This window comes from Bos taurus, chromosome 11 (assembly GCF_002263795.3).
Source record: "Bos taurus isolate L1 Dominette 01449 registration number 42190680 breed Hereford chromosome 11, ARS-UCD2.0, whole genome shotgun sequence".
Taxonomy (NCBI): Eukaryota; Metazoa; Chordata; class Mammalia; order Artiodactyla; family Bovidae; genus Bos; species Bos taurus.
In genome coordinates, this window is record NC_037338.1 from 28465170 (window position 1) to 28478698 (window position 13529).

At 42.2% G+C, this 13529-nt stretch overlaps 1 protein-coding gene across 4 annotated transcripts in view; it reads left to right on the plus strand.

Annotated features, from left to right (window-relative positions):
• The window catches only part of PRKCE (protein kinase C epsilon), a 542457-nt gene that overhangs the window by 372471 nt on the left and 156457 nt on the right, over nt 1-13529 (plus strand). For all 4 annotated transcript variants that reach the window (XM_024998410.2, XM_005212581.5, XM_024998411.2 and 1 more), the window contains one exon: nt 2126-2299. In XM_024998410.2, coding sequence (XP_024854178.1) covers nt 2126-2299 — 174 coding nt within the window. The remainder of the gene's footprint in view (nt 1-2125; nt 2300-13529) is intronic.

Genomic DNA, 13529 nt, shown 5'->3' on the forward strand with positions numbered 1-13529 from the left:
TTCTGGCACTGACTAAATGTCTTTTTTATCCTCCGCCTGTGGCGAGAGAATGGACACAGTCATCTCAGGTCTTTGATCAGGGGCCACTGCCCTCGGAGCCCTTCCCCTCTCCTGCTCCCCTGAGCCCAACACAGTGATCTGGGGCATGGGTGCAGTGTGCCCATTAAAGCCTTCATGTGACCAGCCAGCATTCTGAAGGTGGGATGAGATGGACGAAATAACTCCAGTTTATTTTTTATTTTATTTTTTTTAAATTTTATTTTATTTTTAAACTTTACATAATTGTATTAGTTTTGCCAAATGGGAACCTAGGAAACTGGTTAACATTTCAGCTTAGACCCATGATTATTCCCTGCTTATCACAAAGCCATGGCTGGGATCAATGGGAGTCACCTTTCTAGGACCTCCTAGAGCAAGGTGGCCATGCTCTGGAGCCAGGTACCTGGCTCTGGGAGCTCCTGGGGATCCCATGCCCTCATGCATCCTGGACTTTTGCAGGCTAAGCTATAGACCTGCTCCACTTCTCTCCAAAGGAAGTGGCTTTCTGGTTCCCAGCCATCTTACCTGTCACATTTCATCCTGAGACTGTGGGTGGCATTGACTTAATAGCAAAAGTCATGGGTGGGATTGACTCTAATAGCAAAGGCTGAAGCAATCAAATTCTTCAGAGACTGGTTATGTAAGAAGCAGACCCCAGTCCTCTGATGAGGCATAACTCTGGAATGTAAGCAGGACCTGGTTTAATTCTGAGCAAGATTCAAGGGGAAAGAAACAGGTTCAGAGGCTCCAGGTTTCCACAGGATGTAAGCAGGATGCGAACCTCGATGACTTGGGAGCATTTGGGTTGCTTCTTCAGAAAAATTGCTGCCAAAGTTTGAGCCAGTTTTAAAGACTTTGTATTTTATGTGGGTGACAAACGTCTTCAGGGTAACATCCTGAATGCCCTCATTAAGCTTCTGAGTTACTGCTCTTTAGCTCTGATGACTGAAATACTGTATTTACAAGTTATTTAATGGGAGAAAATCTTGTCACATTTGTAGGGAAATGAGTGCAAAAATATCAAATGATAGGAAAACTTCAAGAAAATAGAGCTGTTAATTCACTCGCTGGAGAAGGAATCACATTCCCAGCTTTAAAGCTGTAGAAGAAATCATAAAGGTAAACAAGGACAGATTCAACTACAAAAAGATAGAGGACCTTGTTCAATAGAAAAAATAACAGAAAATCATATGGCAGGCTTAGAAAAACCTTTGCAGAAATTAACAGTAACTTTATATACCAAGCTCATAAGGATTCCTAAAGAATATAGTAGTATACAACAGTGGATAACTGGACACAGGGCAATAATTTGCACAAAAAGAAATACAGTTAGAAAACGAACATTTTTAGTTTCATTACAAGTTAAAACGGCATTGAGGAAACATTTCACACTCATTACATAAACAAGGGTTTTTATGTGAAAGCACCAACATTAGTGAATATACGTGAAACTAAAGCCCTTCTACATTACTAGTGGCAGATTATATAGTATAGCCTTTTTGAAAGTCAGGAAATGTACACATCTAACCCTATAATTCACTTTGAAGATTTTCTATAGCCTTTTCTATAGCCTTAAGGCTATGATCTAAAAGAAGGAAAAGTTATATGTATAAAGCACCTGAAGCAATTTATTTATATAATACTTAATAATTGGATAAAACTACTTTGAAGTACATGGTTAAATAAACTGTTATACTTGAGTATCAGCAACTATGATATGATGGAGACTATACAGAAAAATGCTTATGAAATAACGTTCAGCTAAAAAAATCTATGCTATACTGGCTGCACTCATTGCAAGTATGACAAATTATATGAACATATGAAATAATTATTAATATGTTCATATAATTTGTTTAACAAATGTGCATTGAACTTTTCTTTGCCTGGACACAGTGCTAGAGATTAAAAATAAATAAATTATAGAAGCTGTATTGGGATGGATAGTCTTTACATTTTAAATACTACAATACTGTTTAAAGTTAAAGATAAAATGAGTTAGTTTTTTAAGCATTTGGTATTGACTTGGGTTTCTTTTAATCTCTTATATATATAGACTTACAGGGGTGGTTTTGGTTAATTACAGGTCATGTTGGCGGAGCTCAAAGGCAAAGATGAAGTCTATGCTGTGAAGGTCCTAAAGAAGGATGTCATCCTTCAGGATGATGATGTAGACTGCACGATGACAGAGAAGCGGATTTTGGCTCTGGCTCGAAAACATCCGTACCTAACCCAACTCTATTGCTGCTTCCAGACCAAGGTATGTTTAAGAGGAAGCTGGTGGACTGCCATCTGAGGGTTGTGCTGGAGGATACTCTAGTATTTTGACTGTCAGATAAAATTTTAAAAATCAATCATAGATCCCCTACATTCTTTTCTCAAAGACCTTGTAAAATGGAATGGATTTTACCCTTGAAAAGATCGGGGAATATTTGAACAGCATTCTCCTTTTTAAGAGTAAGGGATTTTCCACTCAAGGCTGTACTTGTGAAGGAATGAGAGGGTGATAGAAGTCTTTATGAATGTAGCTGGACAAAGAAAGTCAAATGAATGACCCTGGTGTTTGCTCCTTAGAGAAAACAGCAGGCATGGTTTATCCTTGCTCTGCTCCTAACTTTTTGTCACTTGGCAAATCACTTAAGCTTGTTGTTGCCCTCAGATCAAATGAAAATAGAATAAAGGCTACCTGAACTGTGTCTAATCTGTGCACCATCATCTGAGGTGAAGGATGTGAACAAGCACTAAAAGTGCCTTATGGGAAATTCTCTGGTGGTCCAGGGGTTAGGGCTTGGATCTTTCACCACCGTGGCCAGGGGTTCAGTCCCCGCTCAGGGAATTAAGATCCTGCAAGCCACGTGGAATGGTCAAAAAAAAAAAAAAAAAATCCATCATGAATCACAAATTTAAGGTAGCATTTTAAAATTACCATGGAGGTGTCTAGAGACCAGAAGGTGGCAGTAAAGAAATGAAAATAATCTGTAAGCACCTTATGGAGTCAGTCATGAAGTCAGCTTTCCTCTTTTCTCCACCTGAGAATAATTCGGAATTAATGAGAAACTTATCCTGTATTTCTTTATCTTCCACGGTGCCTATCAAGGGCCTCACACATAGTAGCTGGTTACTCTCAGAGATGGAGGGGTGGGAGATTTTTTTTTTAATTCTCTCCTCTACTCTTCTTTTTGCACCAATGTGAAAATCAGATTTCAGAGAAGTAAGTCTTTGACCCACAGACACTTGGTATTGGCAGTTGAGCTACCATCTCATCTCTGGGACTTCCAGTTTAGTGGGGGCTGCTCTGATACCATGTTGTGTTACCCCATCTTCCCCTACCCATAGCAGCTGCGCCTTATCTCTTGCTATCTGAGCTGGTTTCCTAGCAGGAAACCAGCTTGCTTTCTTTGGACATATTGCCAAGAGGTCCGACATCCCGAGAGAGGTCCAGTCTAGCTGTAGGGACCTGTACGTGGTAGACCTGGGGAGCCTCAGCAGAGGCTCTGCTTCCTTGCAGTGTTGGTGAATGAGGGGTGGGATTGATGTCTTTAGGGGCAGCGGTTTTCTTCTCTGTGCATTTAGAATATCAAGGCTAGGGTCCTTATTATGTGACTGCTCTTGAAGCAGAAAACGGTATCTAATGATACCATGGGTTTCCTTTGTGGCAGAACAGTGACCAGATGACATGGAAATTGGTGTCTGAGTGGCCAGAGGGTAAGGTTGGGAGAGAAGGGGCTTTTCTCTGTAGTTCAGAGATTTTTCTTAGGCCAATGTCAGGTGGCCACAGTTACGGGAGCAATTCCCAAACCATGCAGTTGACCATGGCGCAACTCACTTAACATGACAGATAGTATGTTCATCTAATTTTTCTAAAGCAAATCATAGCTTAATCTTACTGAAGGACCTTAGCCTACTAGTGAAAAAAATCTTAGGAGGAATCATTGAATAAGCTCCCAGCTTAACAGTTAGAAAATGTGGCTTTTCCTATGGCAACCAGTCATCATGATTTTAAAGAATAACTGATGTTCACCTGACTCTGAGGTAGGTTCTGGGTGTGGAGTTATCAGCAAAAAGGAAGGTGATTGTCAAGTGGAGGACTTTACTCAACAAAGCATGAGGGGGTTATACTACCTTCCACAGCAAACAGCCTTGAGTAGTTACATTCTGGGTGGAGGTGTTCAAGCCAGGAGAACTCAGAGGAGGGGGTGATCCTTAGAGTCCAGAGGTGAGGAAGGAGTTGGATCCAGGCCCTGCAGTGGGGAGGGCGGGAGCAGGACTTGGGTGGGAACGGAACTGACTTCAGTGGCCATAGTACAGCACAGCTTTAGTTTCGCTTTTCCTGAAAAGAAAGGAGGGTGTTTCTGAGCCTTCGTAAACTTGTTTTTGACTAAGTCTCAAACACATGATTAAGGAACACAAGACCTGTTTACAATCCTATTAAGATTTCTTTCATTCTTGCTTAATTATGACACAGAGAGCAGAAATAGTGTTAAGTCGGGTTTAATTATTTTTAGGTGAGCCTTTATTGTTTGGTATGTAGAAGAAACAGCCCCTACGAAAGCATTCCTTTGAGAAGCTCCTGAGAGACTGCACATGGCTTCAGGCCATGCACTACACAGATTGCCTGACAGGACTTGGAAGTGTGTAGGGTCCCAGGTCTGGTGACCAATGGCAACGATTGTGTAAACCCTCTGGCGCCAATTGTGACGTCAGGTCTGGTTACCACAGCCCACTAAATGACCAAGTTATGCTTAAAGACTGTTGTGGCCTCTTCTGTGCCAAGCCCACCTGTCCTTGACTCCTGTGCTCTGATCATTCTCCATGGGATCTAGAAGGAAAAAAGCAAATGAAATGGCTCCAGTGCTTGTGAGAAAAGGCAGAAAGCCCTCAAGCCAGTAACTTCAGTTTCAATCAAAGTCAATCAACTCACACCAGTATGTTTGACTGGAATTCTCCCTATGCTCTTTGAGATGCTAGAATCACCTGAAACAGCTGGAAAAATCTACAAAACTGTATTTAATTGTGTAGCAAACATATAGTATGAAAAGGAGGTAAAAAGACTTCCTACTCCAGTTGAGATAGAGTAGCCTCATTTCTCTCAGGCCCTCCCTCTTACAACTAAAAAAACACAAAATTCCTGGGCATAATTCTTACTTTATAAAGGCATTATGCTCTTCAAGATTAACATCAGTTCAGTTCAGTCGCTCAGTCATGTCCGACTCTTTGCAACCCCATAGACTGCAGCATGCCAGGCTTCCCTGGCCATCACCAACTCCTGAAGCCTGCTCAAACTCATGTCCATTGAGTCAGTGATGTCATCCAACCATCTTATCCTCTGTCATCCCCTACTCCTCCTGCCTTCAGTCTTTCCCAGCATCAGGGTCTTTTCAAATGAATCAGTTCTTCACATCAGGTGGCCAAAGTATTGGAGCTTCAGCTTCAGCATCAGTCCTTCCAATGAATATTCAGGACTGATTTCCTTTAGAATGGACTGGTTTGATTTCCTTGCAGTCCAAGGGACTCTCCAGGGTCTTTTCTAACACTACAGTTCAAAAGTATCAATTCTTCAGTGCTCAGCTTTCTTTATGGTCCAACTCTCACATCTATACATGACTACTGGAAAAACCATAGCTTTGAGTAGATGGACATTTGTCAGAAAAGTAATGTCTCTGCTTTTTAATATGCTGTCTAGGTTTGCCATAGCTTTTCTTCCAAGGCGCAAGTGTCTTTTAATTTCATGGCTGCAGTCGCCACCTGCAGAGATTTTGGAGCCCAAGAAAATAAAATCTGTCACTGTTTCCATTGTTTCCCCATCTATTTCCCATGAAGTGATGGGACAGGATGCCATGATCTTAGTTTTCTGAATGTTGAGTTTTAAGCCAGCTTTTTCACTCTTTAACTTTCATTAAGAGGTTCTTTAATTCCTCTTTGCTTTCTGTCATAAGGGTGGTGTCATCTGCATATCTGAGGTTATTGATATTTCTCCCGACAATCTTGATTCCAGCTTGTGCTTCATCCAGCCTGACATTTAACATGATGTACTCTGCATAGAAGTTAAATAAGTAGGGTGACAATATACAGTCTTGACGTACTCCTTTCCCAATTTGGAACCAGTCCATTGTTCCATGTCTGGTTCTAACTGTTGCTTCTTGACTTGCATACAGATTTCTCAGGAGGCAGGTAAGGTGGTTTGGTATTCCCATCTCTTGAAGAATTTTCTACAGTTTGTTGTGATCCACACAGTCAAAGATTTTGGCATAGTCAATAAAGCAGAAGTAGATGTTTTTCTGGAACTCTCTTGCTTTTTCTATGATCCAACAGATGTTGGCAATTTGTTCTCTGGCTCCTCTGCCTTTTCTAAAACTACCTTGAATATCTGGAAGTTCTTGGTTCATGTACTGTTGAAACCTCGCTCGGAGAATTTTGAGCATTACTTTGCTAGCATGTGAGATGAGTGCAATTGTGCAGTAGTTTGAGCATTTTTTGGCATTTTCTTTCTTTGGGATCAGAATGAAAACTGACCTTTTCCAGTCCTGTGGCCACTACTAAGTTTTCCAAATTTGCTGGCATATTGAGTGCAGCACTTTCACAGCATCATTTTTTAGGATTTGAAATAGCTCAGGTGGAATTCCATCACCTCCACTAGCTTTGTTCGTAGTGATGCTTCCTAAAGCCACTTGACTTCAGACTCCAGGACGTCTGTCTCTAGGTGAGTGATCACAGCATCCTCGTTATCTGGGCCATTAAGATCTTTTTTGTATAGTTCTTCTGTGTATTCTTGCCACATCTTCTTAATATCTTCTGCTTCTGTTAGGTCCATACTTTTTCTGTCCTTTATTGTGCCCATCTTTGCATGAAATGTTCTCTTGGTATCTCTAATTTTCTTGAAGAGATCTCTGGTCTTCCCCATTCTATTGTTTTCCTCTGTCTCTCTGCATTGATCACTGAGGAAGGCTTTCTTATCTCTCATTGTTGTTCTTTGGAATTCTGCTTTCAAGTGGGTATATCTTCCCTTTTCTCCTTTGCCTTTAGCTTCTCTTCTTTTCTCAGCTATTTGTAAGGCCTCCTCACACAACCATTTTGCCTTTTTGCATTTCTTTGATATAGCTGTAAAGAATTATAAGCATTGTACTAGCTGTTGATATGGATGAAAAACTAAAATTTTCATATTCTAAATTTATTTTTAATGGTTGATATTAGATTAACAGCACATTTAATATTTTCATACACACAGTAATTTCTTGCTTAGAAAATATATGGCTTCCCTGGTGGCTCAGTCAATAAAGAATCTGCCTGCAATGCAGGAGACCTGGGTTCAATCCCTGAGTTGGGAAGATCCCCTGGAGGGGGGCATAGCAACCCACTGCAGTAAAGCCTATAATTAATTCAGTGAATGTACAAGTATTTATTGGGCATCTGTTGTATGCTAGACATTACTGAGGCTACACAACTCAAAACATACTAACTCTGAATGCTTAAAGATTGCTGTTTAGTGGGGAGATAGATAAGCAGCAAGTGATACTCTACAGCACAGTAACTCTTCTAGTGGAGCTCTGTAGGTGATTCATTTGAAGCTCTGCCAAAGGCTACTGGGAAGGCTTCCTGGAAGAGGTGGCACTTAACTTGGACCTTTAAGCAAGGGTAGCATTTGTAAAGAGGATGATGGAAAAGAGATGCTTATGAAGACTAGAACTGATCTCCTACTCTCATTTTCATGGTGATTTTTCCAACACTAGAACTCCTACCTCAGTGTGTGTCCTGCTTTTTCCAAGGAAATGTTGATGCTTAACAACTGCAGTGAAGGAGAGGAAGAAAGGGAGGATGTTGGGGAAATGAAGAGGGAGGTTCCTGCATCCGCAGAATCAGATGTTCATTGGTAGAGAGGGGAAGGCAATACTGGGGGCCTACTTCTTTGGGCTCTAAAAGTTATGGGCTACTTAATGTCAGGGCTTAGGAGGAGGCATGATTTCAGGAATTGCCTCTTCTGCCTTCCCTCATCCATGGAAGGCTGAGGATGGGAGAGCCAATGAGGGGTAGGCTTGTTTTTGCTTTTGTTTTTCTGGTTATTAGAAAGAAAATTCTCAGGCATTTTGAGCTGCTGACTATGATCTCCCTTGTGAAATCATCCCTTCCAGCAAAATCTGACGAGTAAATTTGTCATGATTTTTTTCTCATTCAAAATAAGAGTTTCTACGTAATTGTCCCCATCCCTGATCCTTTGGCATTTCCTGCCAGGCCTGGGAAGAAAACTCATGGAGGGCTTGGTCAGTGTGAGTTGCTAAGAAGGAAACAGAGGGTGAACTAAAGAATCTCCCTCATCCAATCTCCCTAGCTGCCCTGGGGGAAATGCAGGATGGAAAAATCCTTAAAAAGCAACTGGAGATATTTTTTAAATGAGTTTTAATAAGCTGTGTGAGCAGGGGGTGAAAACTGCTGGGAAAGGAGTGTTGATGATGCAGGGGGAAAATTGTGGTTTCAAGGAACTCGGATGTCTCTTATGACTGTCAATTCTGAAGAGCAACAAACACTAAAACAAAAAGCAGAGTAAGAATTAGGCCACTGGTAGATTTTCTTTTTAAAGAGGTGACTATGTCAAATTAAAGTTAAAAGAGCTGAGAATGAAGCATGGGTCTCTTTTGTACTAGAGCATGCCTTCCGGGGCAGTGTGGTATCGGAGTGCCTGATGAGGCTTTGATAGGATTGACAAGGGTCTGGCAAGAGTATGTTGAGAGGTTCAATACCGTGCGATGGTCTGTGGGTCAGGCAGACACCTGGGAATCAATATATTTGCCAATAAAAGAGACAGCCTCCATAGTTTCTAACAGATTTCAGTGAAATGAGGTCTACAGTAGAGGGTACAGGCTTAGCGTTGGCAGAGCCCATTGCCAAAGTGATGAGACTCCAGCAAACTCTCTTTACTTCTGAAGACCATCCTGTCCTAGAGCAAGCTGGTCAATGGAGCCATGGCTTTTAATCAGCCAACAAAACGTCTTCAGTGAGGGCCTGCGGTGTGCACATCACTATGGGGCCTTACAAGACTTTGTGATAGGTCTTCTGTCAGAGTCGTGGGTTATAGTTCTGTTCACTTGAAGCCTGTGGAGGGCTGGTGGGGACTGAGGAGGCGGTGGGGAGGAGGGGGAGGAGAGAAAGGATGAGTGTGTGTGTGTGATGGGGAGGGGTATGTCTATGTGCAGCAGACCAGGGCTGCCCACCCCAGGGAGGGAGAGATCACAGATTTCATAAGCAAGGCTTCACGGAGGTAACATACAGGAGGCATTCTGCATGATGAAAGGAAAGGCTGTAGAGTCCCTTATGGCTCACGCCCCCCCTGGGGCAGAGAGATACCTGGGTGTGTGTATGTGTGAATGTGATGTAATGTACGGGTAATCCAAGATGCCGCTGCCTCAGGCAGCTTCCTTGTTCCAAGGAATCTTTGCATTTAAGTGGGACAGTCACTTTTGCCTTCATTTCTTTTAGCTCGGCCATCCTACACATTTGTGATGACATCTCTGTGAGATAAGTAAGGTCCCTTCCTTCTATGGATGAGGAAACTGAGGCCCAGAGAAGTCGCACAAGTCTGTACTGGAACCCAGCCTGGCATCCGGGTGTCCTGTGACTCTCGTTGTTCACCTGCTGTTACTCTGTCTCCAACACCTCCCTCCTATCCAAGTTCCCTACCTCACATATCCGCACCTCCCAGCCCCTCCCCATTCCCCATACGCTGCCCCACACAGGAGAAAGGTCTCAGAGGGACAGCTCTGTTTTACCTAGATTCAGTGAGATTGGAATTAAAACAAAAAAAATGCCCCTTAAGCTGGTGAGAGTAGCTGAATCTTGCAGCTTGTTTCTGGAAACGTTTCTGTTTTCTGCAACTGTGAGAGAGGAGAGAGGAGGAATGGGGGATGGGTGCAGAACATATACAAAATGGGCTGGAGCAGGACGCGGCCCTCACGCCTGCCCATTCAGTCACTATTCATTGAGCATCTACTAGGTACCCTGGGTATCATGCCGTGGGCATCATGGAGCACCTTGCCACCTGCCCAGAGATTTAGTAGTAAATTCACTGCTTTGTTCTCCTGCAAAAACCAGTGGCCTTAGCCTTTAAAAAATAATAGTAAGGTATTTCCCTGGCAGTCCAGGGAAGACTCCATGCTTCCACTTCAGGGTGCTCAGGTTTGATCCCAGGTCAGGGAACCAACATGCTACATACTGTGTAATAATAATTATCATTATTATTATTTATGACAAAGAATATTTGTTAATTGTAGAAATTTTGATAAATTTATAGAAGAACAGAAAGAATTGTTCTAATGACTACTAACATTTTGGTGTATATATTTCCAGTTTTAAAGTACAAATCTGTTTATACACATATTTTTAAAATTGAAGTCATATTTTCAATTGTCTCACCAAATGTATTCTGAAGCTATTTCTGTTGTCACTAAATATTCTTTAACCAAATGATTTCTAAAGTTCACAGTATCCGAGGGCTTCCCGTAGAGAAATCCTTAATCTGGGGGCTTGCAGGTCACCAGTAAATGCTTGGCTTCCCGGGGAGCTGATGTTAGTGGTAAGTGAACCATCAAGCACTGCCCAGCAATGCCCAAAGAGAGCATTCACCTCCATGCAGCAGAACGGCCTCCTTCTGTTTATGTTTCTCTCTTTCTGTAACATAAATTGAGTACAACTTGCAGAACCTTTGACACTGGCATCTTGTAGAACGAGATTTAAATTCCTTTGACGTCATATACAATGTATATATGTTTGTTAGTAGATGTTTTTTCACTAGTGTGGAGTATGTTTACCCCCCTCCTACATGATTTGCTTATTCTGCCAAGCTGTAGTTTCTGACTTAGGTTTTGTGGACGTGCCTGAGGAGTTTCTGTGTATGGGTGTGCGCGCATTCACACACGTGTGCACACACACACACACCTGAACACACAGACCCTGGGTGTGCTGTGAAGAGAGGGCCTACATGTTCCTCTTGCTATCCACCCGGAGAAGTTGTACCTTCAGCTGCTTCTCACGTTAGTATTCCAAGTAAGATACCATTTGGAGAAAGGAGTATACTTTGGGGGAAAAAAAAAGTGTAAAGCCACTGCAACTTCTGCTGACAGTTTGGAGTAAGTCTTGATGATTCTTACCTATCTGTGTAGAATCAGGTTTATATACACAGATATCATTTCTTGAAGATTTCCATTATATATGTCCTTACATTATTAAAATGGGCATGTTCCTGGAACTTAGGCAGAGATAGAATTTTGGAAGTAGATTCAAAATTTATTATACATTTCTTTTATTCTCCGTGAGTGCTGTCTCTAGTTTGGTTGGATCATTAATAGAAACCACTTTGGCTCGCTGAGGAAGGTTTTCCACCATAGAAAGAGTAAGATAGAGGAGTGTAGCTGGGTTATAACATTACTCCAATGACATGCAAGTTGACCATGAAAATCTGTTCTGTACTAGAACCTTATTAGGTGCCATTGGGAGATAACAGGAACTAGGACTCTTACGTTCAAGGACAGAGGATAAAATAGACATAAGCAGTAACTTAGAATAGAGGTAGTATGTGATAAAGAGAAAAGAAAACCTTACTGAGCACCTATTAAGTGGCAAGGCTTGTGCGAGAACCAACTTCTTTAATTTTACCCAAGTCTCATGGAGTATAGGTATTGTCCTTTCTCTGGGGAGGGGAAGAAGCTGAGACTAGGGGAGCCTTAGCCATTTGGCCAGGGTCATAGTTTAGTGGTGGAGCTGGAATTCAGACCAACCATCCCCACCCTTGCCTCCTATGGGAGAGAAGGACTACTAGGGATGAGGAATGTGCTCTGTGGGGAGTTCGCAGGAATTCCTTCAGGGAGCTTGAGGAGCAGGACACAGCAAGTTTGAGGGAGGGAGGAGTTTGACCCCAAATTTAGGGTGAGTGATGATGTGTTGTGTTGGAAAAACGGGCTCACTTTGGGAGGGTATGAGAAAGACCACTTCATAAGGAGAGTTTGGCTAAGCTCTGGAGTTCTTAAAGTGTGAAACAAGGAGCTTGAACTTATTCTGAAAGTAAAGGATTCTTTGAAGGTTTTATAGGCAGTGATGACTTAAGAAGCAAGTGGGGCAGCTCTGTGTGGTTTGGATTAAAGGGGAAAATAAAAAGTATCTACCTGTGTGGAGGTTGCTTCAAGAGCCTGCGAGTCAGGAGGTGGAGGAGAACTCCTGAAGGAAGAATTGCTATAGGCTGTTCAGTTTCCTCTCTGCATCCAGGAAGGTGGGCCTGCTTGAGAAGGAAGTGGAGCACTGCGTTTAATCCTCTGGCAAATATCAATTGTACAACCCCAGGCTGGTTAGCAAGAACTTAGGTTGCAGCCAGTTGGGTTAAGTGACCTATACACTTCTAAGGTGTCATTTGCCCACAGTTCAATGGGTTCATAATGTTTGAATTTAAATGAAAAGTTTCAGCTTGAACTCTAAAACCAGAGGTATAAGTTATCTAACCCATTCACCAAACAAAGCTGGTTTTCTCATTGGTTGATGTCAGACCTGCCATCTCCCCTCATCTATTGGATTTCAGAATTTATTATTATTATTTTTGTGTGTGTGCCTATTTTTAGATCCAAGTTGAATTTTGATAGTGGACTGTTGTTTTCTATGTGGGGCATTTTGTGAAGAAGCTTCTACCCAGTCTATTTGAGATTACTCAGCTTAAGCAATGGGCTTTCTTTATAATTTCTATTTGTTTTTGCTGTGCTGGATCTTTGCTGCTGCTTGGGCTTTCTGTAATTGCAGGAGCAACTTTCTCGTGTTACACGGGCTTCTCATTGTGGTGGCTCTCTTGCTGTGTGTGATCTAGGTGTGTGAGCTTCAGCTGTTATGGCTTGTGGGCTCAGTAGTTGTAGCTCCTGGGCTGTAGAGCACGGGCTCAATAGTGGTGATGCACAGGCTTACTTGCTCTGTGCCATGTGGGATCTTCCCGGATCGGGGATCAAACCCTTATCTCCTGCATTGGCAGGCAGATTCTTTACCACTGGTCTACCAGGGAAGCCCAGCAATAGGATTTTCTCATTTAACCTGAACTTTTTCTTCCAATGGTCTCAGGTACTTCAGATAACCCTGCTGGACCTTGATTCTTTGAAGGTTTTACCAGTGGGTGGCTATGTCCCATTTGGCTATTTGTGTTCATTGTGCCCTCTTCATTGGTAAGGAACATGGGTTCCAGGAAAGAGGGCTTTGTGAGGAAAGACACTCTGGTTCTAGCTCTGAGTCCTGGCGCTGATGCTTGACTGAGATGTTTCTCTGGGCATTGACTTCCTCACTCATAATAAAAGATTGGGGAAGGACACAAAGAGAGGAGATGACATTATCTTCAGTAAAAGATTCCTAAATCTGATTCTAAAGATCTGTGAAAACTCAACTCATTGAGAACCATACATGGGACCATTACTAACTAACTTGCTGATGCATGAGCGAGAAAAGAACAACAATAAAATCATATGAAAAATGCTCTATTT